This window comes from Pseudochaenichthys georgianus, chromosome 9, assembly GCF_902827115.2.
Source record: "Pseudochaenichthys georgianus chromosome 9, fPseGeo1.2, whole genome shotgun sequence".
NCBI classification, from domain to species: domain Eukaryota; kingdom Metazoa; phylum Chordata; class Actinopteri; order Perciformes; family Channichthyidae; genus Pseudochaenichthys; species Pseudochaenichthys georgianus.
Window position 1 is genome coordinate 39,478,892 of NC_047511.1, and position 26,773 is coordinate 39,505,664.

At 40.7% G+C, this 26,773-nt stretch overlaps 1 protein-coding gene across 1 annotated transcript; it reads right to left on the reverse strand.

Moving 5' to 3' along the window:
• Window positions 1-4,722: 4,722 nt before the first annotated feature.
• adrb3a (adrenoceptor beta 3a) lies at window positions 4,723-25,470 on the reverse strand. The gene is made up of 2 exons (XM_034091516.2): window positions 23,753-25,470; window positions 4,723-6,451 (listed from the first exon to the last, which is right to left on the reverse strand). The coding sequence occupies exons 1-2, from the start codon at window positions 25,048-25,050 to the stop codon at window positions 6,427-6,429; spliced, it is 1,323 nt and encodes a 440-aa protein (XP_033947407.1). The 5' UTR covers window positions 25,051-25,470; the 3' UTR covers window positions 4,723-6,426.
• Between the last annotated feature and the right edge of the window lie 1,303 nt (window positions 25,471-26,773).

Genomic DNA, 26,773 nt, shown 5'->3' on the forward strand with positions numbered 1-26,773 from the left:
AAGCGCTGAACCTCACAGTTAATGCAAACCAAAATCAAAGTCATCATCTTTCTTCTATTATATGTAAGAAGTTCCATCGTGCACTTTATGCAGCTGGTAATCACACATGAATGCACTAGATGGCAGTAGATGGCCAAATTGGCTAGTTAGGCAATTAGCTGAACAGGAGTCATTAAAGCACGTGTCAAACTCAAGGCCCGGGGGCCAAATCAGGCCCTTGGTGGATTTAATTTCGGCCCGCAGGATAATTTCTAATTACTATTAGATCTGGCCCGCCGGTATATTGCACGCACACCTTCACTCCCTCCTGAGGGTTTCCTCAGCTCAGAGCCTGACCCCAAACATTGATGACCTTTCACCCGAGATGAGATGCCAAGTATCTGCTTGAACTAGCATCACAGAGCAGCAACCTGAGTTTAATCGATGTTTCCTTCTGCACTTTGTTTCTTGTGACAACAGGGCATGTTTGGTTTGTTCTTTGAGGGGAATTGTTTTTTTAAAGCTGTTGTTGGCCTGTGGAAAAATGTACTGATAAGAAATGACTCTGGAGAAGCTGCAGATAGAGCCATAAGAAATGAATGCAACTGATTATTTAATGTTTAATGTTGTTTTTATAGGCAATAATTTAAGCTTTGTTAGTTCCAGGTTTAATATGTGCAATAAGTTCATTTCAATAAGTTTTGCAATAAACATTGAACCAGTCCGGCCCTCGACTAGTACCCATTTTTTAATTTTGGCCCACTGTGTATTTCAGTTTGACTCCCCTGCTCTAAAGTAATTGAAGAAACACACTTTTTCTTAGAGTGCCTTCACTACTGTGTAATTTCTCAGAGTATACTTTCAGAGAATCAGCTAGAGCAACTCAAACCTTTCTACCCAGTCGTGCTTATTGTCAGCTTATCATTTGAAACAGTATAGTATAACATTCACAGCACGACACAAGCCTTTCCTCCTCTTCCTGGCTTGACGTGTCCACAGAAAACCCATCACAACTCTACATGCACCTGATCAGCGGTACTGTGAGGAATATAAAGATTTGAGAGAGGTCTTCTTCAAAGAAAATAAAGAATATGTATCCTGTGTTTATCCATCTCCCCTATCCTCAGAAACTGCCAACTCTATGAGGGGAAAGTCAGCGGGCAGTATTATCTGCAAAAAACACAAACAGATTGTAGTTGTAGTTTAATGTTTCTAAGGGATTATCAGTGCATTTGCCACTGCTGCCAATTGCAATAATTGTTATTTCATGCATTTTTGCATTTTTATTGCGTATCATCTGTCATAATATGAATCACTTTCCCTACTGTTATATTGGTTTGTTATAATGCATTCATTCATAACGTTTACAGACATGCAGGCAGATATAATATGAACCTTTTCAAAATGCATTGAAAAAAAGTCCACAATTTATTTTTAAAATGGAAAGTAAACCAATTTTTGAAATGATTGAGACATTTGTTGTGACAGCTGTCGGCAGAAAAAATTGCATTTTTGCTATTTCAGTGATGGATATTTTCCTTTCCTTTTTGAACATCAGTGCATTTTATTCTGAGGCAGCGACAACACCATTGACCTCCCATTTGATTTTATGTCCCTGTTTTCCTCCCATCGCGCTGTATTTTGGCAGCAGTTGAAATATCTGTGTGATGTCAGGTTATCTGTGTTTGCCCAGCTGTCCATTACAGTCAAACAACAAAATGGGCCCAGAAACACAGGTACAAAGGGAACAGCAATTCAATCAGGAGAGACAGTTTTGATGTAAGAATACATATTTATTGCCAGAAATACACAATGAATGTAATAGAGTTTTGGCGATTAGGCCTCGTTGTGCGGGAGTATCATTCGGGAGGGTAGAACCGATCCGATGAAACCCCCCGTGGTCTAGACACTGGTGGCTGTGAATGGATAGTTGGGGTCGGTCTGAAGAGGAGTGGCTTAGCTTGACCCTGGATTCAGAGGGACCGGAGGTGGAGGAGGGTTGCGTCGAGTCACCTGAAATGACAGCTGTCAGAGGGGGGAGAGCAGATTTGAAAGGTTTAGCAGAGCGCTATGATAGTTAGAGCGAAGTGATAGGTTAAGCTGGGGAGTGACGCCCCCGATCACTTATTGAGAGGAGAGAGAGTAGTCAAATAGAAAATAGTAAATGACGAGTAAAGACGGTCTTCATAGTTGAACTTGCGCTGAGCTTCATAAGTCCAAAACATACAGATTCTATCAGAAAAAGACTCATAGGTTATCAGGATGCTATTATTACATTGAGCAGTGAGAAAGAGGATGCCATGGCGGGGAATGTACGCTCGACGCATTGGCATGTGCCCCAGTCATGCCACCATATTACCGGGAAGAAACTACCACACTTAATCTAATTAAGGGGATGTTGACTCAATTAGATGAAATGGTCCTAACTGGTGAGCTTTGAAGTCTCAGTTAAACTTTAGGGTTAATGGACTCCGCTTTTTGGCTCAGATGCCCGACCAGTTCTCGAAGTGTCTGGCCTGAAGAAAAATCTGTTGTGACACTTTCTCAGGATAAGTGATTGGCAGTCTAGTGATAGCTGCAATCAAGAGAAGAACACTGCACACTGAAAAGAAGATATCAGAGATTGGATCTTTTCATCAAACTCAAGAGTTCATTCAGAGTTGTTTTGAGTAATAGGAAAGATTGGAAGAACAGATTGTTGTTTTCCTTAAAGTTTTGCACATATTACAAAAACAAGTGAAGTCGTATCTTCCCCCTCCCCTTGTACCCCATCGTCTTCCCACCCTCCCAAAAAGCGATACATAGACATGTATTTAAACGCACGGATGAACTGACTGAAGCTAAAATGACAAACAGTTACACAAATGGGCAAATGAAGCGGAAAAAAAGGTGGTGCAGGATAAGTAAAAACTATTGGGGAAAAAAGAAAGGAAAAAATAAAAACAACCTTTATATATTATAATAATACTACTAATTATAGTTATCTTAATAATACATATTTTTTAAACATGGCTTTTGAGAATGATTCCAGTAAAGCAACACACCAAATGTTAGTTTCAATTCAGAATGACTAATACACAGCTTTTCTTTGGATCACATTGGATATATATATATTTTTAAAAGCTCCATACCTTCATATGTTTATGTGAAATATTTAACATATCTGTATTATTGTCCTAATAGGTTGAACATAGTTTGTCGGAGATTCCTAACCATCACCCCAATGTCTCTCTGGTGATTTCTTATCAAATCAACCAACATGGCCAATTTCTCCTGAGTTAAGTATTCGGTATTGTTTGATTGAATTAGTGCTGTATTTATATCATATCAAATAATTTAGTACAAGCTTCTCTTTCTATTTTGTAACAGGAATCAGCGGATCAAAACCTCAGTAGGATAATTGTTCTCTCGATATTTCAGTGGTCACAGCGCCTACATGGCGAAGATTCAACATTTAGTAAATTCCTTTTATAACACAAATGATGTCTGCTCAAACAATAGCAGAGCCAAATGGGATTTTGTTTCAAGTTTATAGTTAAAACTTTTGGGATTTGAGCCATTGTGACAGAATGACTGATCGAATGAATAAGGTCAACACAATTGTAAACTGTTTTTTTTACCTTATTCAGGCTTGATTAGTTAAAGGTGGGGTCGGTAAGTTTCAGAAACCGGCTCGAGATACACTTTTTATTATATTCCATGGAATGCTCTTAACATCCCGATAGCAATGAATATCTGAAGTGCTTTGACAAAAAATCCATAAAAAAATGTCATCTGTAGAAGCCGTAATACTGTAAAAAGTACAACCATGGCCTACCTACCTGTCAGCCTTCCATCGGGGCACAAACTTATCTCGTGCCCTCTTTGGTCATGTGCGCGTTCGTGTGTGTTGGAGGAGGGGCTCTGTGAGGAAGTGGCAGATTTTCTCCGGTTGTGTATTTTCAAATTCTAGCGATCTCGAGCCGGTTTCTCAAACTTACCTACCCCACCTTTAATAGTAGGACTGGCTGTTTTTTGTTTTTTTTATCTGTGAGTCGGTGTGTCATCTCAGCAAAATATGGTCTTTGGAAAATAACTGAAAAGCCATTATGTGGCCGGCTATGTCTTTATATTATCTGTATGTCTGTCAAAATGTGTAACTGCAATAGCATCACAACATAGCTGGATGTAGTCAGGACACTTTACAGAGGATAACAAATGTCCAGATCGCAGATGGTTCAATGAGGGGGAACACAGACCTTTGTATAGTTAGGTTCAGAATAAGTTTGAAGATGTGTGTGGTCAAAGGGGGGAAGGAAGTATGGCTCCACATTTAATCCAAATGTTATTGAAACTGTAATATGGACAAATACAATGTCCAAAATATGTGAAGATATTGTAAAGGTATTGTGGTGCTGCAGAGAAGTCCTGGCCCACCTGTATTCAGAAGAAAATCACACCGAGATCATTTTATAATATTTTTCAATAATAATGTGACTACTGTTTTAAAAATGACTCTTCTCTCTTATATCACAAACATATCGCAACTGCCATACCAGTCAAACATAATAGAGCCATATTAGGAAGAGGCCAATCTATTTTTCTACTGTGCGTACTTGAATAATGCTGTTTTTGTATTTAATATTGGACACTGGAACTTCCTATTAAAAACGACATTACATTTACAAGAGGCAATTTGCAACATATATGAATCGAGATAAATCGGTTTCAAAGTAAAATATTTTAATGCTATCAACTCAGTAGTTTTAAAATGTCAACATATTGCACTCATTTTTTGTGGCAGTGAATTTGCATACAGAGCATACATGAACAATATTACACAGTTTCAATGCAACAGATGATGTGCGTAATAACACACAACAAGGTGTCCGGATATAACAAAAATAATGATTTTTCCTCCATCCGGTCCATTATTTCTCTATTTTTGGACATTTCAGAGTGTGTTATTGAGCTTATACCAAGGTAGGGTGTGACTGATAACATAGCATGTAGCAGATGTGTTTTCTTATGGTCACCTGCAATTTGTAATACTGTACCTTTTTAGAAAAATATTTATAATGACTGTTAATGTTTAGAGAACATATGTTAAGATTGTGCCGATAACATATTTACCTGCCAGTCAATCAGAATTGAAAACAACTCCATAACCCTACTGGATTTAAATAGGATAGTATTGTGTGACTTTAACGCTTGAAAGAGAAAGATTAAGACTGAAGACATACATCAGAATGTAACATTTAAATGCAAAGCCCTTTAGTTTAGCTTATATTACACTGACAGTGACGACCATAGCAGAACCACCACTTAGTATTAAGTTAGAAAATGTTGTATTCAGTGTATCATAAATAGATAACTTACCAGATAATATACTGTACAAAATTAGCTCGTACTTTTGACACCACAAGTCACATACACTGTGTCCAAAGGTTACCTGGAATGCGTTTAAAACATCATCGTCTCATTCAGGATACCTTGGTGTCACTTATGGCGCGTTTCCACTGCAGCGGGTAGCTCGCTTTAAGCGTGCCGAGCCGTGCGGGGCCCGTTTTTGGTTGCGTTTCCTAGTTTTGGCCCGGGGCTACTTTTTCACCTTTTTTCTGGCCCCATAAAATCGTGGTTCTAGGGCCAGGAACAACCAGGCTGAGTCGGGCTGAGTATGCTAAACTAGAGAGAGAATTGCGGGCAAGGGGGCTACAACTACAACAAAATGAACATATTTTACCGTGATTAAATTCTAATGCACGTTTCAAAATGATGCCGAAGTAACAACACACTGATACCGGTTAGTAAAAACCATGAATTAATGCTTTGACAAGTCTGCAGACAGACGGCAGGCGAACAACCCTTTTAAAATGCGTGTTTTCTAAATGGAGCTTGGCTAAGCTAACGTTATATATGCTCCGACCGTCCACACTCACAACAACGGCATACAGACATAAATAAACCAGCGACTGTATTCGCCATGACACAGGCAGTCTGTGGTTTGTACTTGTTTAACTTTTGTCTAGTTTCCGAACAGATATGAGGAGCTGTGAGCTCTGAGTGCTAAGAGCTAACGGCTGTGTTGTTTCTCTGGGGCGCTCATTGAAGATGACGTCACGGCTCCGCCTACACTGCGTTACTATAGTAACTGCCCCAGCTACTAAACTGTAATGGAAGCGCAGCATTAAAGTGAGCCGGGCCTAATAAGGCCTAACCAAACCGAGCGAGGCCTGCAGTGGAAACGCGCCATTATTGTCTGTGATTCGAGCTGCAGCAGTCCATTTCCTGTCTTCAGAGACATGTCCCCTCCTGACCAAATCCGCTTTTTTCTCTACAGTCAATCCCGGGGTTATCAGTGCCGGTGGTTGGACGTTTCCTCAGCTCTTCCAGCCTTAGCAGGGACGCACAGTAACGTCCGGGGAACCAACTGCAGTTTGCTTCAGTAGCTTGACATTAGACAGTTCATCAATCCGTCTCCTGCAATGTGAAGCTGAAAATAGATGGACAGAAGACAGGTGAATACCACATATTTACAGACACATTTCAACTCCACTATAAATCAACACACGTTGTCATGTCTTAATTATCTGATTCAACTCAGAAATGCAAAATCTAGAATAGAATGCTTTATTGTCATTATATAGATACATTAGGCGCTTTCCCACCGAAGTACTTTTCCCAGTATACAGTAGTTCCGAAAATGTGCGTTCACACCAAAACAATCCGGAACTAGAACTTAGTTCATGAGAACCTTTCCACCCCCTTTTCAGTCCCTGCTAGAGAGCAGGTACTTACGTGTGAGAAAAGTTTCCCATTTCTGATTGGCTGGGCGGATTGCAAACCACGCCCGTAAAACTCCCAAAAAGTTTTGTGAAGCCGTCATTTTATTTGCTGGCATTGGCATATCTCGTGAACTAAGTACGGCAAAGTACTTGGTGTGAAAGCGCCTTATGAGAAGAGTAGAGCTACTCCTTTTTTTTAAGGTGCCAACAAAAATACAAAAGACTTATGACAACGTACTGCACAAACAACAAGCATTCATATTTCAATATGCAGATAAAGTTAAAGTGCAGGAATATATCGGTTTGAGTAAAAATCGTATTCTGACTTTGTTATTAAGAAATATATGTTGTTATTTGTATTCATCGTATAGATCTTTTTTAATTCTTGTTTGATATAATTCACAGTCAGGATTGCTTTTTACATTTAGTTGTAGCAGGTGCATTGCCAAGTTTTATTGTATATATGTTAAATGATTAACATTAAAACAGTTTGTTACCGGTCAGACTAAATGAAGATAATTCTAGTCTCTAATTTGATATATGTAGACACAATGAAATTGCCCACAATGCCAACATTCAACAGTGAGAATGTCACTACTTTTATTATAATAATAATAATAATAATAATAATAATAATAATAATAATAATACATGGGATTTTTATTGCGCTTTCCCTAATGCTCAAAAACGCTTAATCCTTTATACTATTTTTTTAACTTCATTGATAAAAAGCACCTGATGCCAAGGTTATCATATTATTACCTCAACTTACGACTTAGCGTGCAGCTGTGATCCCATAAACAAATTCTGTGCATGACTCTTTGTCTCGATCTGATCATACCCTGAACAGCATTCCAGTTTCTATCAGATAAGAAAGGTCACATTTTATTACCTTTTACTTACTTGTTAAAGCCATTGCAAGGCCACCCTCATAATGTTTCTGTTTTGTGAAACTCCCTAGCAAGACAGGAATTCTGATGCTATCACCTCCACTACATGTCTCCACAGGAAGACATAAACGACCCAGAACTTCACAGAAATGTGACTGCATACAGGGAGAAAAAACATACGCAGGATACAACAATATGCGTTCATCAGATCCCTATAGTGTTATGGAAAATAACTCTTTGTACAATATGTCAAGAATAATCAGTGTAGTCTGTGGTAGGGCTGCACGATTTGGGGAAAAAATCTAATTGCGATTTTTCTGACAAATATTGCAATTCGATTTGCGATATTTGTTTTTAAGCGACCCAACGGAAGTTTATTGTAAAATGCGGCTATATCTCCGGCTAGGAAGGTCGTATCAACGTGCTCCCGTCTCTAGCACCCCCGCAGCCCGAGCTACGAGTGAAAGAACTAAACTTACATGAAACTTCCGTTGGGTTGCTCAGTGTGAGAAAAAGTTTTTCGAGAGTACTTGTCCATGGACAAGTGAGTTTGGCAATGTACTTGTCCGAATACATTTTTCACTTGTCCAGAATGGACACAAATTGGGGCCACTGGAATCTTCTTCTTCATCATCGTATTTTACATTTTCCCACGGTTTTTACGACACCGATAACGTAAGTGAGCGGTAAGATTTTACTGCATCACACATAGGGTTGGGTATCGTTTGGATTTTAACGATTCCGGTTCTGCTTTTTGATTCCGGTTATTTTCGGTTCTCGGTTCCGGTTCTTTGAGAGGGTCAAAATAAGTCCCATGACAAACTGGGAGAAAAATATATTTATGAAAACATTAAGTCAAATCTGTATTCCTATTTACAAATCACTTCATACTGTTGAATTTCTTACGGTTATTGAATACAATTATATAAAAATAATCTCTGCATTGTTTAGTTAGTTCTAAGTGGTGCAGTTTGAGAATGTACAATTGGCCCAGTTTCCTCTGATGTTACACTGCAACCTGCCTGTGAGACAGAGTCCAACCACACATGTCCAACACATAGGACATAACCTAATAATAATAATACATTATATGTATAGCCTATAGGCCTAGCGCCTTTCTACAACTCAAAGACGCTTGCACGCATTTATTTACTTTTACAAACTTTTTATTCTATTATATTTTTTTATTCTATTTATTTTCAGTGAGCAGCTGGGCAGCTGCTCACTGTTTGTAAAAGAAAATAAATAGAATTTTCATTTCAATAATGTACTTTCTATACCCTGCTTCATAAACAATACTGACATCCCTGTGCTCCTCCGAGTCTGGGGGTCCGGGGATGTGCGGACAGCACGAGGACACAGACAGGGAGGCTGCTTCACTTCATAAAGGAAATGGTGGTCAATATTAACAACACAGGAGCTAAAACGCTTAATAACCTTCATTACGTGTTAGAGAAAGAACATAAGAAAGTTTGACAAAGATGCGGTTGTTAAACGGGCAGCGGATCTGCTGTGTGTAGAAAGAAAGAGAGAGAGAGACGCTGAGCTGTACCGTGCAGCGATCAGCTGATAGAGAGAGCTGCAGTCCGCGGGGCTCGGCCTCGCTTCCTGTCCTCACAACTCTTATTAATCCCGGTACCGGACAATTGTTATCTGTTTCTACTCGGAACCGAGTTTTGCTTCCCAACCCTGCCACTGTGCTACACTTCCCGCTCCGCTCCGCCCGCCCCGTTAACTGTACAGAAAGCGGCGAGATGCATTTCCGTAAGGCCCTGTCACACTGTCCCGATGACACCCGATGGACACACGAATATGGAATTGTGAATTTCGCACGAAGATGGCCCCGAACCACACACGAAGGCAACATTTACATTACATTTAAGACATACAACTGCAATGAAAGTACCAAAAACAATTATGTTACAGTACTATGATACTGTACTGAAATCTTCAGACTTTGTTCTTTACTTTATCCGTCTTTATATGTAGAAGATATTACGTTTTCTCCGTAATGTTGTTTCCATAACAACAACAATTTCCTGTCAACTGTCCTTCAAAATAATATATTATATCCTTTTTAGTTTCACAGAACACAAATTGGGTTATTTACATAATATGTTTACATGATTTTGTTGTGCAATAAAACAACCAGATGGACACACGATAAAGGAAATGTTCAAATTCGGCTGTGATCGTAGCAACATCGGGCCATTCGTGAGGGCATCTTAAGCCTTTGTATGACCGCCGGCGGAGTTTCTCAGGCTCCGGCAGCAACTTCGTGAGCGGAGGCAAAATCTTTGGCATGCCAAAAAATTGCCGAAGGACCTTGCGAAGGTTCATTTTTGTGTTGAATTCGTGTGTCAATTTTGCCCTTCGTAAGGCCATCGTGAGGGCATCTTGTTATCCTCGGTGCCATCGGGCATTCGCCCCGATCAGAGTGAGTGTGTATGCACCGATGATAACACGAAGATGACACGACTTGACAAGATGCCCTCACGAGTGCCTTATGAAGTTGCCGCTCACGAAGTTGCTGCGGAGCCTGAGAAACTCCACCGGCGGTCATACGATGGCTTAGATGCCCTCACGAATGGCCCGATGTTGCTACGATCACAGCCGAATTTGAACATTTCCTTTATCGTGTGTCCATCGGGTGTCAATTTCGGGACAGTGTGACAGGGCCTTTAGGAATCGACAAGCAGAACCGAAACTACATTTCTAAACGAACAATGGCGGACACGGACAATTTGCGAATGAGTTCTGCCTTTTGTCAACTGAATTTATCAATAATTTGTCAATAAATCAGGCCGAAAAACGTCACTTGTCCACCGGACAAGTCAATTGAAAGATCTACTTGTCCGATATTGTAAATAACACGTCCCGGACGGTGGGACGTGTACTTTTTCGCACACTGGTTGCTTTAAAGTCAAGCTTCAGTTTAAGATTCACCCTGTAATAGAAACACGTGATGGAGCATTACTAACCTGACTCAGAAACTATCTAAAGCTCCATTGGAAGCCATTTGGAAAAGTATTTCAGAAAGACTTGGCAGGTGATTGGATCAATCTGTCTATCACCTTATATCATGGGCCACTTCTGATTGGTTAACAATGACTGGTACATGTGGAGCACAGCACTTCTGATTGGTGTGGATGACTGACACACAAGAAGAAAAAAACTAAAACAAAAAAAAACTAAATCAAATCGCAGGCTTTGCGATTTGATAATTGCATCATTTCCAATTTCGATTTAAAATCGATTAATCGTTCAGCCCTAGTCTGTGGTATGTTTCAGTCATTTTAAGTGGAGGAATGTAGATGATTTAATGGAAAAGGATTCAAGGAATGATATTATGTTACACATTCTTTCAAATCTCACATTCACACATAAGGTTTTGGATCATTTGTAAATCACGCACAGACATAGCTCTCGCATATTTAGGAGTATGCAATCAAGATAAATAAGCTGAACAAAGAAATAAATCCGTCATCTGTGACAAGTGCATTTTGTGTCTTTCAGTTGGGCTGTCCAAGGGGGGAAGCATTAAGAAATGATGATTATCATTTTTGAATACAAGTTGATTACCGTACTTTTCGGACTATAAGCCGCGACTTTTTTCCCCATTTTTTTTGTACAGCTAACGGCCACTAGGGAACCTCCTAAATCTATGGATTTTACAGGTAAAATTAACCACCTTTAACGCTATGGGCTCTATGACCGGTCCGCGCCCGCCACCTTTAAGCGGCGGGCTCCAGCAGGAAAAGCTGGAGGCCGGAAAAGAGTGAGACAGGTAGCGCGCCAAAGTAAAAGTGGAACCGAGAGACAGAACGAGAGCAAGACAGACGGACAATTTAGCTGCTGCGGCTTTATAGTCCGAAAAGTACGGTACATTTGAATAATACTGGCAACAGCTCTATAATGCAATGTTATTCAGAAGCACCACCTCTGAAATCATAAAGAGGTATTTTGTCTATAAAATGCATTTGGTTTAGCTCCAGGAGGTGTAACAAACTGGCACAAGAGTGTAAAAGTGTGTAGTGAAAAAATTGCTTTGCACATTATTATTCCTATACAAAGTATTGAGTTCAGCTGCTGTAGATACAGCAAAAATAATTAGGGTTTTATTGCTTCTTTTATCTGTTCAAGCCTTAAAACGTTAGTCATAATGTTCTTAATAAGTGTTTGCCTTGTTCCCACATGCTTCCATTTACTGTAGAAAGTGCACCGCAGTGTGATCTGATATCAGCCGGCTGGGAAGCGAGTGTTGGAGGTTTCTCGCAGATTCCTACCATCATGTTTTGCTTTTTCCTGATCCTTATTTCATGCTCTCTTAGGCCTGATCTCCCTTTAAGCTAACCTTATGTACAATATGGAAGTTGGTGTGTGAGGTCGGAGGCACCATTATCACACTGCGGAGAACAGCTCAGAATTACAGGGTTCACAACACAGGACAAAAGCATGAGTGCAAAGCGGCCGTCCTGAAACCAACATTTTACTTAAGCAACACATGTGAGTATTTCTACTGGTGTAAAGCTTGTCAATCACAGCTCTGTGTCAAATGTCTGTCACCAATCCACATTCCTGTCTAACACATTGCCCTCACAGTACAAGGCACATTACAGATAACTTAAGTTATTAAATGTTCTGCATATGATCTCATACTGCACTAATATAGTATCCACTATTAAAGCAAAGGCACTCTGGGAGGACTCAGCATGCTGTGGGTAATTTAGCTGCTATGCGGATACAGTTTGTTCCACTTACACCTGAGATGTCAACAAAATGTCCTTTGATATTTGTCCTTATAATATATTTCTGAAATAGTAACACAATCATTTTGTGTATATTGGAAATGACATCCTCCTCCTCCATCTCTCTTCCCTTTGTGTAATGTTATTGGTTTATAACATGTATTTTCACTGCTCGTTGTGACCAGCTGTCAGCTGTTGCTTTAAAGATAAATCTGACCGGATCAGCCTCAGTGATTTTTGTATCCCTGTGCCATCACTTTCTGCTTTTCATATAAGATATGTTGTTGTGCATTTGATGGCCATAAAAGCCATAATGTTCGTCCACATTATTGTTTTTTTTAATAAAATGTGACGATTTACTTCCTCTCACTAGTTAGTTCCTAAGTACGATGTCACAGCAGAGCTGGCACGCGTGTTTCCTGAGCACGAGTTGTAATATTCATATTGCTCCATGCTCTCCCGTGCTCCTGTGTAAAGAAATATGCGCTCTTGGTTTAAACCCGTCTCTTCATTCTTTGAAATAAAATATTCCACTCTCTGTTAGCTTAATTTGAGTGTCCTTAATCATGGATAAACGGTGCTAAAAAGCATCCTCTGCTCGTAACGCACAGCAATGCTTTTCCAATACAAATAGAAATATTGTCTTCAATGACTCTAATACACATATTAAGAGTAATGCAGGAGCTGCCTTTTTCACTTTAGAGCAAAATGACAAAAACAGAGTAAGATGAAAAATATAAAAAGTAAAAAAAAAAGTAATGCAGGCTGCACGACTTCAAACACTTGTTTCCAGAAATGCCGTTATGCAGGGATTCTGTGAAAAATTGTACTTGTCATATCACATGGTGCATACGTGACAGAAGCTGCAGGCTGCTGTGTATGTTGATAAGGGCCGCGACTCACGATGATACGCCTCCATGTATTTCTATGAAAACAAAGTCACTGGTGATAATGGCAGGCAGACGCTTTTCCCTGGTATCCAGTCGTGTTAGGTGTTGCCTCACTCTGTATCAACCCTCAGCTAATGAGATAAACAAACCTGCATGTTCTCGCAGGGTTTAACATGTGCTGCTCCATTGCTCCTTTATGTTGCTGGATACACAACTCTTGAAGGTGACAGGGATAACTGGGGCCTTTTGTCACTCAATAACTACGCACTAAAGCACTCTTGACTCTACCTGGAAGTGTGTCACATATTTCTCTGATACAATCTGTGTTTGAGCCTCAACCATTTTACCACAGTCATTTTCAAGCAGCTGGTCTCACTTAAGTTTGTAATCCTGTTCAAAGCTCAGGGTGAGTCCGCTGAGCTTTCGCCTTGCGGTAAGTCACAGATCACACAAAGCTCCTTTTAAGGAAGACTTTCATATCAAATATCTCCCGTTTTACAGCCTCATTGATTATGTGTGTAGCATTCCAGTAAGAGGATGCCGTTTAAAGAGAAGAGAGGGATGATATGTATCAAGTGCTGGGTATATATTTAAACTCAGATATCCCGCTGTCGTAAAACTGGATAACTCGTGGGAATTCAGATGGCAAGGCGAGGGCTGCAGTTTAAGAGCTGTGCCACTTGTCAAATTAAATGAATCATGAGTTGAGAATTTGAACAGCCCTCACACTCTGTTTTGTGCAGAAGGCAACGGAGGGACTATTTTATTTTGAACATCATTATTTACCAATAAAAACTATTTAAATTTGGCCGTGGTTCGGTCCGACGCTGTGATATAATGAGCTATTGCTTAAGTAGATCATATTTGAATAAATGTTTAGTTATTATGATAAGTTATTACATTTTTGTTTTTAATAAAGTTAATAAAAGAGCACAAAATCCACTAATAAAAACAATATTCTAAATGTTATGTAGATGCCACAAATGTATACTCATAGATAGGCTGGCATTTACATAATAGATACAGCTCGCTCTTTAAAAAGCTTGTATATGTCAAGACTTTCCAGCAAAGCTCCTAATTACTATTATTACGTATTATGCCCCTTTCACACCAGCGCCTTTTCAGCTCCGGCTCGGAGCTAGAGCCTGAAAAGCGCCGGGTTTTCCAGTTCACACCGGAGCTGCGCCGGCTCTTAGCTCCGGAATCCGCTTCATTTCCAGCTCCAAAAAATTGTCGGTCCAGAGGCAAGAGCTTTGGAGCTAAGAGGTGACGTCGCTTACGTCTCTCTTACGTCGAGGCGTGCAGGAAACTAAACCCACCTCCCAGAGCTATTCCACCTCCCATGGGTCGACTGTCATGCCTGCCTACAAGCAGTAGTGCCTATAAACACACTTTATAAAGTCAGGCAACACTAACCAGGCTTCGTGTGGTTCTGTTTATTTGTACCTTACTTTGACCATCCGTTCACTGTTATCGATCATTGTGGAGAGAGGCAGACGTGTTGTTTTGTATTATTGCAGCTATCGGATGCAAGTAGTCAGTTTAGCTTCGGTTGCTATGCTAACATCACCCGTTTTATACCAGAGAAACTTTCATAACAGCGTTGTGATACCAAACAGTGTCAATTCAGACTGACACACATTCACTTAGGCTAAGGGAACTGGGGATATGCATCAGCTGCTTGTGTGAGTCGGACAGTGGATACTTTAGAGCGGCCGCTGCAGTGTGAGCTAACCGGGAGCTAACGGGAGAATAAACTCCCGTGGAAGAGCAGCTCTGCAGCGGTCGGTAAATGCTGCAGAAACACATTAATAAACAATGAACCACGGCACTCTGGAGAAAAGTATAAGTTTGGAGAAGTCGTTATTCAATTTATTCTGGCTTCGTGTGATTAAAAGCAACACGATCATCGACCCGACGCAGTTGTTGTTGTTGTTGTGAGCTGCCGTAATGGCTGCCGTTGGGGGGCAAATCAGCGATGTAAACGGTGACGTCATGAGGCAGCAAGGGCAGCTCTGGGGCGCCAGTGGGCGGTGTGCACAGAGCGGGAGCTGAAAAGGGAAACCGGAGCTGAACCAGAAAAGCTCCCGCTCGGAGCTAGAAACTGAAAAGCGCTGGTGTGAAAGCCGCATGAGTGTGTATTCAATGGAAAGCCCTGTGTCAACGTATATTGCACCAACCCTACTTCACCTGTGTTAACAAGGTGTTCTCATTGGTTGGGATTCTTGTAAACAGCCTCTTGAGTTAAAGGGGAAGTCTTGTGTGTGAGTGATAACAATGTATCTGCTGCAGGGGGTGTTGGACGGGTCCACTGAGGCCCTCCGAAAGACATAGAGACACACTCATTTGGAAATGTCCTCAACAGTCACACCCCTCAGTGGTTTTACACAGCCACGTCACACTCATCTACATTTCAATATTGGACACTTACCAGATAATGATTGACAGAAGTTTTTTTTCCCTAGAAACTACACATGTAATAATTATATTGCTTCCTGATGAATGCTAGAAACCAACCCAAACACACTACCAATGATACTATAACTGCATACCATCAGATGGATTCATAGATGGATAAAAGGTATCAAAGAGCAGGTTAATACCTCAGATGATTATTTATACTTGCATTAATAATCCAAGATATGAAATGTCCCTTTTAGTTTTGTAGTATTGTGACGCCCTATAGCAGGGGTGTCAAACTCAATTTCATCGCGGGCCACATTAGCATTATGGTTGCACTCAAAGGGCCGGTTGTAACTATATAAATATATAATATATATATATAAAATAATGTATTATATTACATTATTGCCTCTGAATTGGATTATTATCGGATAGGGTAATAACTAACTAGATTTGAAAGCAGAAGTCCAGGGCAAATAATTGCAAGTCAGTGCGCATGTCACAAAACGAGATGCATTGTGGGACATGTAGTTTATGGGCAACCTGCTTCTGTAAAGTGGCATGTAACCGTATAATAAACGTATTATATTCTTTGAAAGCTCTTGCGGGGCCACATAAAGTGAAGTCGCGGGCCGGATTTGGCCCCCGGGCCTTGAGTTTGACACCCCTGCCCTACAGTATCAGATGCCAAGGTTGCAGTCGAATAGCTCCTAACGTCTAACCCTATCGTCTATTCCTTGACCTCTGAGTGAAACGTCACGGGGTTAAGGGATAGTGGATAAGAGAATTCAAAAGGATTTAGGAGAAGAGACTGCGGTACTTTAGAGAATCCGAATGCACTTTCACTATCAGACGTGTTTATGATGCGCCAGCGGACGTCATGAATGTGCGTCTGCTGCTGTGGGGGAACTATGGAAACCACAGTTTTCTATACAGCGGACTACAACATGGATGTTTAATAAGAACGAGGGACTACTGTAAACTCATCTAGAGACTCTGCACCGTGCTCTGATGCTGCTGCTTTGCTTTATGAACGTGGACAACAGAGAAACATATTCTTCATGACCAAAGTTGGAATTGAAATAAAAAAGGAAACTTATGCTCGTCACCCTCTCCCTCCGGTCCACATTAATACAAATGATCCCAATACGTATGATTGTATAAACTATGAAAAAATCTTAAAATCAATACAAATGTATTTATTATAAATAGTGATGTCCCGATCACCTTTTTTTGCTCCCGATCCGATTCCGATCATTTGATTTTGACAATCTGCCGATACCGATTTTTCCCGATCCGATCTTTATCAATCAATCAATCAATGTTTATTTATATAGCCCAATATCACAAATGTTACATTTGTCTCAGTGGTCTTCACAGTGTGTACAGAATATCAGTATGACAATACGACACCCTCTGTCCTTAGACCCTCACATCGTACAAGGAAAAACTTCCAAAGAAAACCCAGTTTAAAGGGAAAAATGGGAGAAACCTCAGGGAGAGCAACAGAGGAGGGATCCCTCTCCCAGGACGGACAGACGTGCAATAGATGCCGTGTGTAAATTGAAAAGATAATACATTTGCAACATAGGTAGTCCAAATGTTTGGAAATGCATGTGTGTATAATAGGAAGATGAATCCACGAGGATATCCATCGAGGACCTATGATCCAGGACCACAGCCACGACTCAAGATCCAGCGCTCGCGATCCAGGACACAGGACCGCAGAATCATCCATGACTCCGGATCCCAGCGTATATAGACACCAAAAAGAAAGACATTTGGGGAAGCTGGGTTAATCGGAACATGAGTGTACACGGGTATAGACAGAGAGAAGGAAGAAGTAAGATGTCCCCCGACAAACTAAGCCTATATCAGCAAAACTAGGGGCTGAATCTAATCAGCCCTAACTATAAGCTTTATCAAAAAGGAAGGTCTTAAGCGCACTCTTAAAAACGGATAGGGTGTCTGCCGCCCGAACACAAACTGGAAGCTGATTCCACAAATGTGGAGCTTGATAAGAAAAGGCTCTGGCTCCCATTGTACTTTTAAAGATTCTAGGAACAACCAACAACCCTGCATTCTTGGAACGCAATGCCCTAGTAGGACAGTAGGGTATAATGAGTTCTTTAAGGTAAGATGGCGCCTGCCCATTAAGGGCTTTGTAGGCGAGAAGAAGAATTTTAAATTCTATCCTGTGTTCTATAGGGAGCCAGTGTAAGGCAGCCAGAACAGGAGTAATGTGGCCCCTTTTCCTAACTCTGGTTAGTACACGAGCCGCAGCATTTTGAATCAGCTGAAGCGACTTGATTGACTTCTTAGTACTCCCTGATAATAAAGAGTTACAATAATCCAGCCTAGAAGTAACAAATGCATGGACTAGTTTCTCTGCATCGTTTTGAGGCAAGATATGCCTGATTTTTGCAATGTTACGTAGATGGAAGTAGGCGGTCCTTGAAATTTATGCAATGCATTAAGAGAAAAAAAAGCATTCCAGTTGTCCCTTAAGGTTATTTTTTTATTTAAATGACAGTACCCAACTACCCATTCTATCCAACATGGATATAGCTTCTTTTTTTCACAGCAGCATTGGATCAGTTCAGTTGTGCAGCATTGGATCAAAACAAAAATAAAGCTTATCAGTGGTCCACCACAAAATAACCATGTAAACAAATTGAGTGCAGATAGTGCAGTAACAAAACAAAAATAACTCTACTGGAAAGAGGTAGCTTGACTAGCTTCACAAGTTCACATTCAGTCACAAATAATAAAATAAAATAAAAATGTGGCAGAGTGCAGAATTCTAGCCTTAAGACTAACTAGTCTAGTATTAATGCAATGAACAACAGCAGCTTAACATAACATGAATAAACAAAGTATGATATTTCCATCTTACTGGAGTAACACAATTCAATAGTAATCAGCAGCGAACCACTTCAACACGTGTAGGCTATTTCGGTGTATTCACGGCATTCATTTTGTTATTCTACAGTTGTGTTGTTTTATAGTTATTTGTTAATGTAACCCAATTTGTGTTCTTTGAAATTGAAAAGGATATCGCATTGTGTTTGTTACTTTCGTTGCAGTTGTATATGTCTTAAGTGTAATTTGGCTTGGCTTCCTATTTATGGACATGCTTTTATTTTGAAGGAGAGGTAGCGCTGTTGACAGGAAGTTGTTGTTGCTATGGAAACAACATGACGGAGATTAACGGAGAAAAGTTATATCTACATATAAAGACGGAGAAAGTAAACGATAACGTTTATAGTTAAGTGTTAGCACCCCCCGAAGAGGCACAAGCTCTTACGTTGATATTGGAGATTTCAATAAATTAAATTTGAAAAAAAAGGGGAAAAAACAAACAAAACGAATATCCGAATAACAAAATTGAAACCCGAATAGTACTCCAACGAACGAATATTCGGATATTCGGGTACAGCCCTAGTGTACTCGTCGTGTTGTTGTTGGTGTTTGTTTCTCAAGTAGCGTATTAGATTGGTCGTGTTGAACGTAGCTCTGTTCTTTCCACCACGCGGAACCTCCTTCTTGCAAACATTGCATCTGGCTGTTACACTGCCTTCGCTTTCAATTTTATAATACTTCCAAACTCCTGACATTTTCTCTGTCCCGACTCACCAGAATCTTCCCGGGGGAGCATGCCCCCCGGACCCCCCTAGAGGTGGTTAGGTCCCCCCCCACTAAAATCATGTTCACATGGATAGGATACTAAATACATTTGCACACATCTTGTGTCCATATCTTTCTGTTTTGTGGTCATGCCACACCGTGCTCATGCATGCATGCGTGAGTCATGGTGAGATATCTGGATTAAGAGGTTGCTTTTTCTTTGCACAGCATGAAAGAAAGGCCAAATGAATGGGCTGTAATTTTAGTTTTTTTAAGCAGAGGTTGAGTTCAATAATTTGTACGACCCTCGGAGGATGTTGTAAAAATGTAAAGGAAAAAGGTCCCCACCACCCCTGCTGTAAATAATAATAAAACCCTTGATTTTTAACTTAACATCTCTGTCTCCTATTGATCTGAGTATATTATAAAGAATAGCCAGTTAATTGAAGCATTATAGCACAGGGTCAGATGGTATATTACGCTGTCTTTTTCCTGCTTCGAATAGTTCTCTCTTTTTTCACCATACCTGTGTTTGCATCACTGTAACCAATGAGCACCTGCATGTGTGTATGAGAATGGCCCTGACACCATGTCGGCCCAGATTTACAAACTCCTGGCAGGACAAGCTCGAGCTCAATTCTTACACTGAATTTTAAAAAAGTGAGTGAGGGACTGCAATATAAGAGGGAAAGAAAGAGAAACTTTAAAACTGTTCAATTGTTATGATGTGTAAAGACTGATATTGTTCTATAATCGTCTGAAACTGTTAAGTCATGATGTGAAACGGTTAACAAAGAAAAAGGGACACTCAAGCTGCTGCTACACTTTATTTTATTTATCTCAAATTAAGCACTTTTAAGATGCACATATTTTCAAAAGCTATTTTATTTATTTTCTCTATTTTATTTGTAAATGCAGCCCGAGAGGAACATTACACATATCAGTATTTACTGTATAGTTCAATGTTAATTGACAATAAATATTGTTGTTTTTGAATTGTACTTTATTTGATTGGCAGTCAGTTGTTGATTACATGCAGACGTTGATAAAGCTACCGGTCACTTCAATATATATCACACTAATTCATGAAGCAAGTTAGACATTTTGATGTTCCGGACCTTTGCATGGGGAGATTTTCTCTAGACCTCGTTGAATTTTAGTTGAAGACCCCTGATCTAGAGAATTCGAACGGCACTTGTCATGGCTGCCACTGAGAGACTTCCGGGTCATTTCACTCCGTTAGGAAGGTTCCTACGCTAAATGGACTATTCGACTGCAACCCAACTCTTCAGAAATGTTTTTTGTCTCTGTTCTGCTCCACTGCAAATTATTTAATTGTATGCAATAGATCAGGGGTATTCAAAGTGTGGGTAGGTGAGCCTCCCCTCAGAGAACATAAGAACAGCCGCACCCCCCTCCCAATTATTATTGCTATTATTATTATTATTATTGTTGTTGTTGCTATAATGCAGCAGGGTATTCGATTGCATTTCAAAGAGGTCCAGTAAGAGAAAATGTCATTAAATGCTCTGTTTTCGCTGTCTACCTTTCTCTTTTTTGAGCACGCCATTTGAAATGACTCCGACTGTTTCTCTCTTCTTGTCTTGTCTCTATGTGTGTGTTTGAATCTATCTATCTCACTGACTGCACCGATTTGATTGGCTGAGTAGCGTTACCTCCTTAAACCATTAAACTACAATTTTTTAAAACCTTTTTATCTTTATGTTTTAAACGTTTTTTTTAAACATTTTTAACATTTTCAACATCATGGATAAATCCTTATATGCTCCCGGCAACACACTGAACGTCAACTTTGCCTCCTTACACTCACCCCTACTTTAGTGGGAACAATGAGTCTGCGACTTTGATGCGCACAGGCGGGTGATGCGGGGATGCAATGTAGACAGGAATAAACGCAGATCATCCTCTGGCTGCAGCCTTGACCGGTACTTGCTTTTGATCAAAGTAAGTATTATTAAAATTAAAATAAAGGGCGGTGCCGGCCGTCAGCGAACCGAGCCGGCCGTCAGCGGCCCACTGAAGACCGGCTGTTCTGTGATTCTCCAGAACACACGATGGCCAGTCCGCCCCTGCCAGGACCTGCCAAATCCTAGCTTCAAATAATCGTGGTCATACTTCCTCCGTTGTCTGCCAGACGCTGTCTCCTCGCTCACTTCAGGTAACTTCACAAAAAATCGATCCATGTTGCCGCTTGCATAAAGTTTGCTGAAGTTAACTAGCTAGATTTCACTGTTTCTCGTTTTTTTTCTCACGTTTTTTTTTCTCCGCGTCACACTTTGAAAACCGCTGCATTAGAATATATCAGAATATGGATTTATGCTCAAATGCAAAGTGGTTACAGTATAAAGAATATCCAGATTTGTATCTACAGTGATTGGACCGTTTTCACTTCTAAGATGCTAAGTTAATAGAGTGCCACAGTGACGCGTCCTAAAACCCGGAAGTAAACTCCTTCCGGTTCCTTCGGCAAAAAGCAATTTCTCCATAGGATTTTGGAAAATAGCTCGAAATCAGGTCTGTGGTTGACACACATGAGACGGATCACATTTTGTTCAGCCGGATAATCTCAACATATCTACCCTACTTTTATAATTTTCTAATCATAAATCTAGTCGCCAGAAGCAAAATGCTAACTTTATGCTATAAACAAACTACAGCAGGGTCGCTGCTTCAACGTCACGCCAACTTAAGATCCATATTCAAAAATACATATTCAAAATGTTACAAGTTGAAGCGTTTGTTTTAACCGTTTGCAGGAGGCAGGTACTTGCTTTCAAGCAGAACACGGGGAAAAACAAACTTAGCGGGAGTGTTTACGTGTTCGGTGTAGTGACGTACAACTTCTGTAGTCCTATTCAGACACATTTTAACAACCATCGTTTTTCAGACACGTAAGTTCTTCAAAAATCACCAGTGGAGTCACTGCTGATGTATTTAATGTCGTAGAACAAAACGTGATCTGTCTCTTAAATGTGTGTCAACCACAGACCTTATTTCGAGCTATTTTCCAAAATCCTATGGAGAAATTGCTTTTTGGCGAACGAACCGGAACTGGAAAAAATGCTAACTTACGGGTTTTAGGACGCGTCACTGTGGCACTCTATGGCATCGGTGGTAATACTGCACATAACGATAAATACAGTGAACATTAAGGGGATGAGTTGATACATAGAGTAGTGGTCAACCTTAAAGGTGGGGTAGGTAAGTTTGAGAAACCGGCTCGAGATCGCTAGAATTTGAAAATACACAACCGGAGAAAATCTGCCACTTCCTCACAGAGCCCCTCCTCCAACACACACGAACGCGCACATGACCAATGAGGGCACGAGATAAGTTTGTGCCCCGATGGTAGGCTAACAGGCAGGTAGGCCATTGTACTTTTTACAGTACCACGGCTTCTACAGATGACATTTTTTTATGGATTTTTTGTCAAAGCACTTAAGATATTCATTGCTATCGGGATGTTAAGAGCATTCCATGGAATATAACAAAAAGTGTATCTCGAGCCGGTTTCTGAAACTTACCTACCCCACCTTTAACAAGCCAATAATGGATAATCATTTCGTAAAAGGACAAATGTATTGATAATTAATGAACATGTAAATGTTAACTCTTCTTGAAATTTGTTGGAAATGTAACATTTCCCTGATTTTCTTTTTTGTATACAGATTTTGTTGAAGTCATTCATGACATATCACTTCCTTGATCCTATTTGCTTGTTAATATTGTGTTGGCAGTAGTTCTCATCAAACTGAAACAAGCACACGATCAGACATGTTTTGGCTAATCTGCAACATGATGTCCGGAAGCAGAAATGAATGGAAATTGTTTAATTCTTCATGACACTGATTCTGTTAGTCTTCACATTTCTGCTTCACAGTGCAAATGATCTGCTCACATGACACATGGTAACCACTGATGTAAGACTTAACACCTTAAATCAGAGTGTAAAAAAGGAAAGAAGAAAGGCAACTAAGGACAAAGTTTAAACCCAGTGTCCACATTCACACTCTGAATCACCCCACTGCCCTTGAAATAATTAAGGTTTGATCGAAGGTCTATTAGTTACTCTCAAGTAAGACGCACTGAGATTTCAAAATGTAGTATCGTGTATACGTTTAAATATATTTAATTGAATTATCCTTTTACTTTAATATAACTGATCTAATCTAAATCTAAAATGTTAAAAAACTGAGTTTGAATTTGCATGCCAATGTTGCATTTATCATGATGTTGCATGTGTCATTGTCTGTGATGTCCGTCTGTTCATAAGCTGTCAAAATGATTCACTTAATTCTCTCTAAAATATGATTATGGAGATTTTACCCGAGCAAGTATGTAGTTTGTTGAAAATTGACATTTTTGAAACATTCCTCATACTTAAAAATAGGTGACTGTAGGTAAAATAAGACAAGAAAAAGGGTACTTACAATGTGGTTTCTGGTTCTGATAATTCGCTGAACTGTGTGCTTCCATTGGAGCGCAGAGCACCAGGGGAAGCCTTGTCACTTTGTCTGCTTCCAATACTGCTGCCCAGACTCTCACAGCCATCGCTCTTCCTCTTCGGAGACTTCTGGAAAGAGCTGGCTGTGCCCGCCTCAGCCTGCCATAGGAAGCAGGAGCAGCGAGTCCTCAGCTCTTTATAAAAACTATTTGGCCGCAGGGTGAACAGCAGCCACGGACATCCCAGCAGGTTCTTGAACGCGGTGCGAAACTCCGGACTCCTGCAGTAGATGATAGGATTGAGGCCAGAGTTGATGTAACCCAGCCAGTTTAAGAGTCTGAAGATCTTCTCTGAGGGAATATCTCTTTCAAATGCGTTGATGATGTTGGCCACAAAGAACGGCAGCCAGCACACAGTGAAGGTCCCCATGATGATCCCTAAGGTCTTCAGGGCCTTGTGCTCTTTGACGAGCATCAGCCGTGACGGCCGCCGCTTGGCGCTCTTTCTCTGCAAGGTGCTCGGGGCTGGACACGCGTTTGGCAGGATATTGTTGATGTAGGGGCTAACCTGCGCTGTTAGACAATCATTCTGGAAACGCAGGCGATTCTTATCTATGAGCTGAACCTGCCGTGTGGCTATTAGAAAAACTTTTGCATAAACAAATATCATTATGAGCAGTGGAATATAAAAAGACACGATAGAAGATATAATAGCAAAGGCCCTGTTGGTCACAAAGTCACAGCATGTAGTGGTGTTGTAGCACTTTTTTGCCTCCTCGTCATCATCTCTCCAATACCCTCTCATAATCGGTACAAAGGAGATGAGAGCGGACACTACCCACACTAGGCAAACTATTACCCTGGCACGCCACTTATTGAGGAGAACTTTGTGCCTGAGAGGCCTCGTGATGGCTATATATCGATCCACTGCTATGATGCAGAGCGTCTCGATGCTCGCCGTCACACACAGGACGTCCACAGAGGTCCAGAACTCGCAGAACGTGTCACTGAGCTTCCAGTTTCCCGTCACCACTATAGTGCCCCCCAGAGGCACTACGAGGACCCCCATGATGAGGTCAGCACACGCCAGGGACATAATGAAAATGTTTGTGGTCGTCTGTAGCTGTGAAGTACGAGCTACAGCGATGATCACCAGCAGGTTACCTACCACTATGGTCAGTATGATGATGACCAGAACGATGAGGCTCCAGGGGCCCACCGCATCGTGGTACGGATCAGTTCTGTTGAGCTCAGAGGAGGCAAGAGTGCTCAAGTTGCCATCCATTATAATAAGCTACAGGTTGTTTTTCTCACGTTAACAAAACTGAAGAACCTGCTTTCCTTACAAGCATCATAAATCTCCTCACTAGATAATAGTTATTCTTGACTTTGCAGTTGCTGCTTACATTTCTCCTGTTTGGCTGTGTTCAAAAGGCAGTAGTGGCTTTCCATGTTTCCAGATGTGATGACCAAGATTGTTTTTTTAGTGCAAGTCCTTCTGGTGCGGGCAACCAAAGCATGTTCTCTAAAAAAGACGTGTCCACAAAGCTGAAACAATATTAGTTCAAGGAGTGACAGCACTTCCGAGTCCGAGAAGCGTTAACATAAAGCAAAAAAAGACTGTTAGAAGTAAAGTATCCGGACGTATCCATTTAGATAAATCCACTGGGACTTGCGGAGTTTGCTGTGTTTTCGCTGAAGCTTGCAGGAGCTACAATGCCACAGTTGGACTGTTGGAGACCAAGCAACAGTGACGCCGTTGGAAGAACCACCAGAGAGCACCAGAGTGGCTACCCTTTTGCTCTCTCTCTTTTTCTCTCTCTCTCTCGCGCTCTCTCTTGCACAGACGCACACACACACATATACACACACACTCGCTCTCACTGCAGGTTGGCCAAGATTGTATTGGCTCTAATCACACCCTGACTGAAGGGACAGGGGAGGAGTCGAAAAGTGTGTGATGCCATCCAGTCCTTATTCTTTCATGTCACTGAGGTTGTGTTGAATGTAGCAGCTCCACTAAGCTTGTTGAGTCATTAACTGTATCTGTCACTTGAACGTGTCAACACTGAAAGGCTTTCCACTGCTGCCTTCAAACACACACATCCAAGGCTCAACAACGGGTTGTGTCAGACATTTAGCAACGAGCTTTGCAGTAAAATTAGATGACGAGACTGTTTTATTACGTTTATCTTTCTTTTCGTCACTTTCTTCTCATCTTCGCTTCGTATCTAAAAGTCTCAAAAGGTTTATTTGTAAAATGGTTTGTGGTTGCAGAGCACAGAGCACGAGGCACCCGACTCTAAAGAACAGGAATTAAATGCCCTCCATTTGACTCAAGTAATAACAAAAGTAATAGATGGCTATCACGCTGTTACTTGAGGCCGGTGCGCTGGAGAAGAACAATCAGGCAAATGCCTTTCATTGCGATTCAGCTCAGATACCCCAGCGCTCTGCTGCAATGCTGAACTCCCTTGTCACCCAGCAGTTCCTTCTCTTGGTCCCGATCATCTGTACAACGGCAGCTGTGATTGCTCTGCGTTTGTTCCCAAAGCTCACATTACTTGTACTCAATGAGAAGATAAACAAGGGAATACCTGTCATACATTCTACATACCTTTCAGGATGTGCACGCTGAATAAGGAATCATCAAGTCATATATTACATTGCATTTAGCTGACGCTTTTATCCAAAGCGACTTACAATAAGTACATTCGACCAGGAAGACACAACCTTGAGGAAAACAGAATCATATAAGTACATCAGGTTTCATAGAGCCAATCATTCAAGTGCAACTCAACTGGCTATAGATAAGCCAGTCCTTTATTAGTATATAAGTGCTCTGTTAGCATATATAGAATTATTTATTAGAGCGTCTATGATCGAGAGGTTCAATATATGTACCAATGGACGCAATGAAGACGATATAAATAAGGTCTCGTGGTGATGAACCTACAGATTACTTTTTCACAAATGTTCAGCTCAACAAAAACATTGTCCGTAGACAG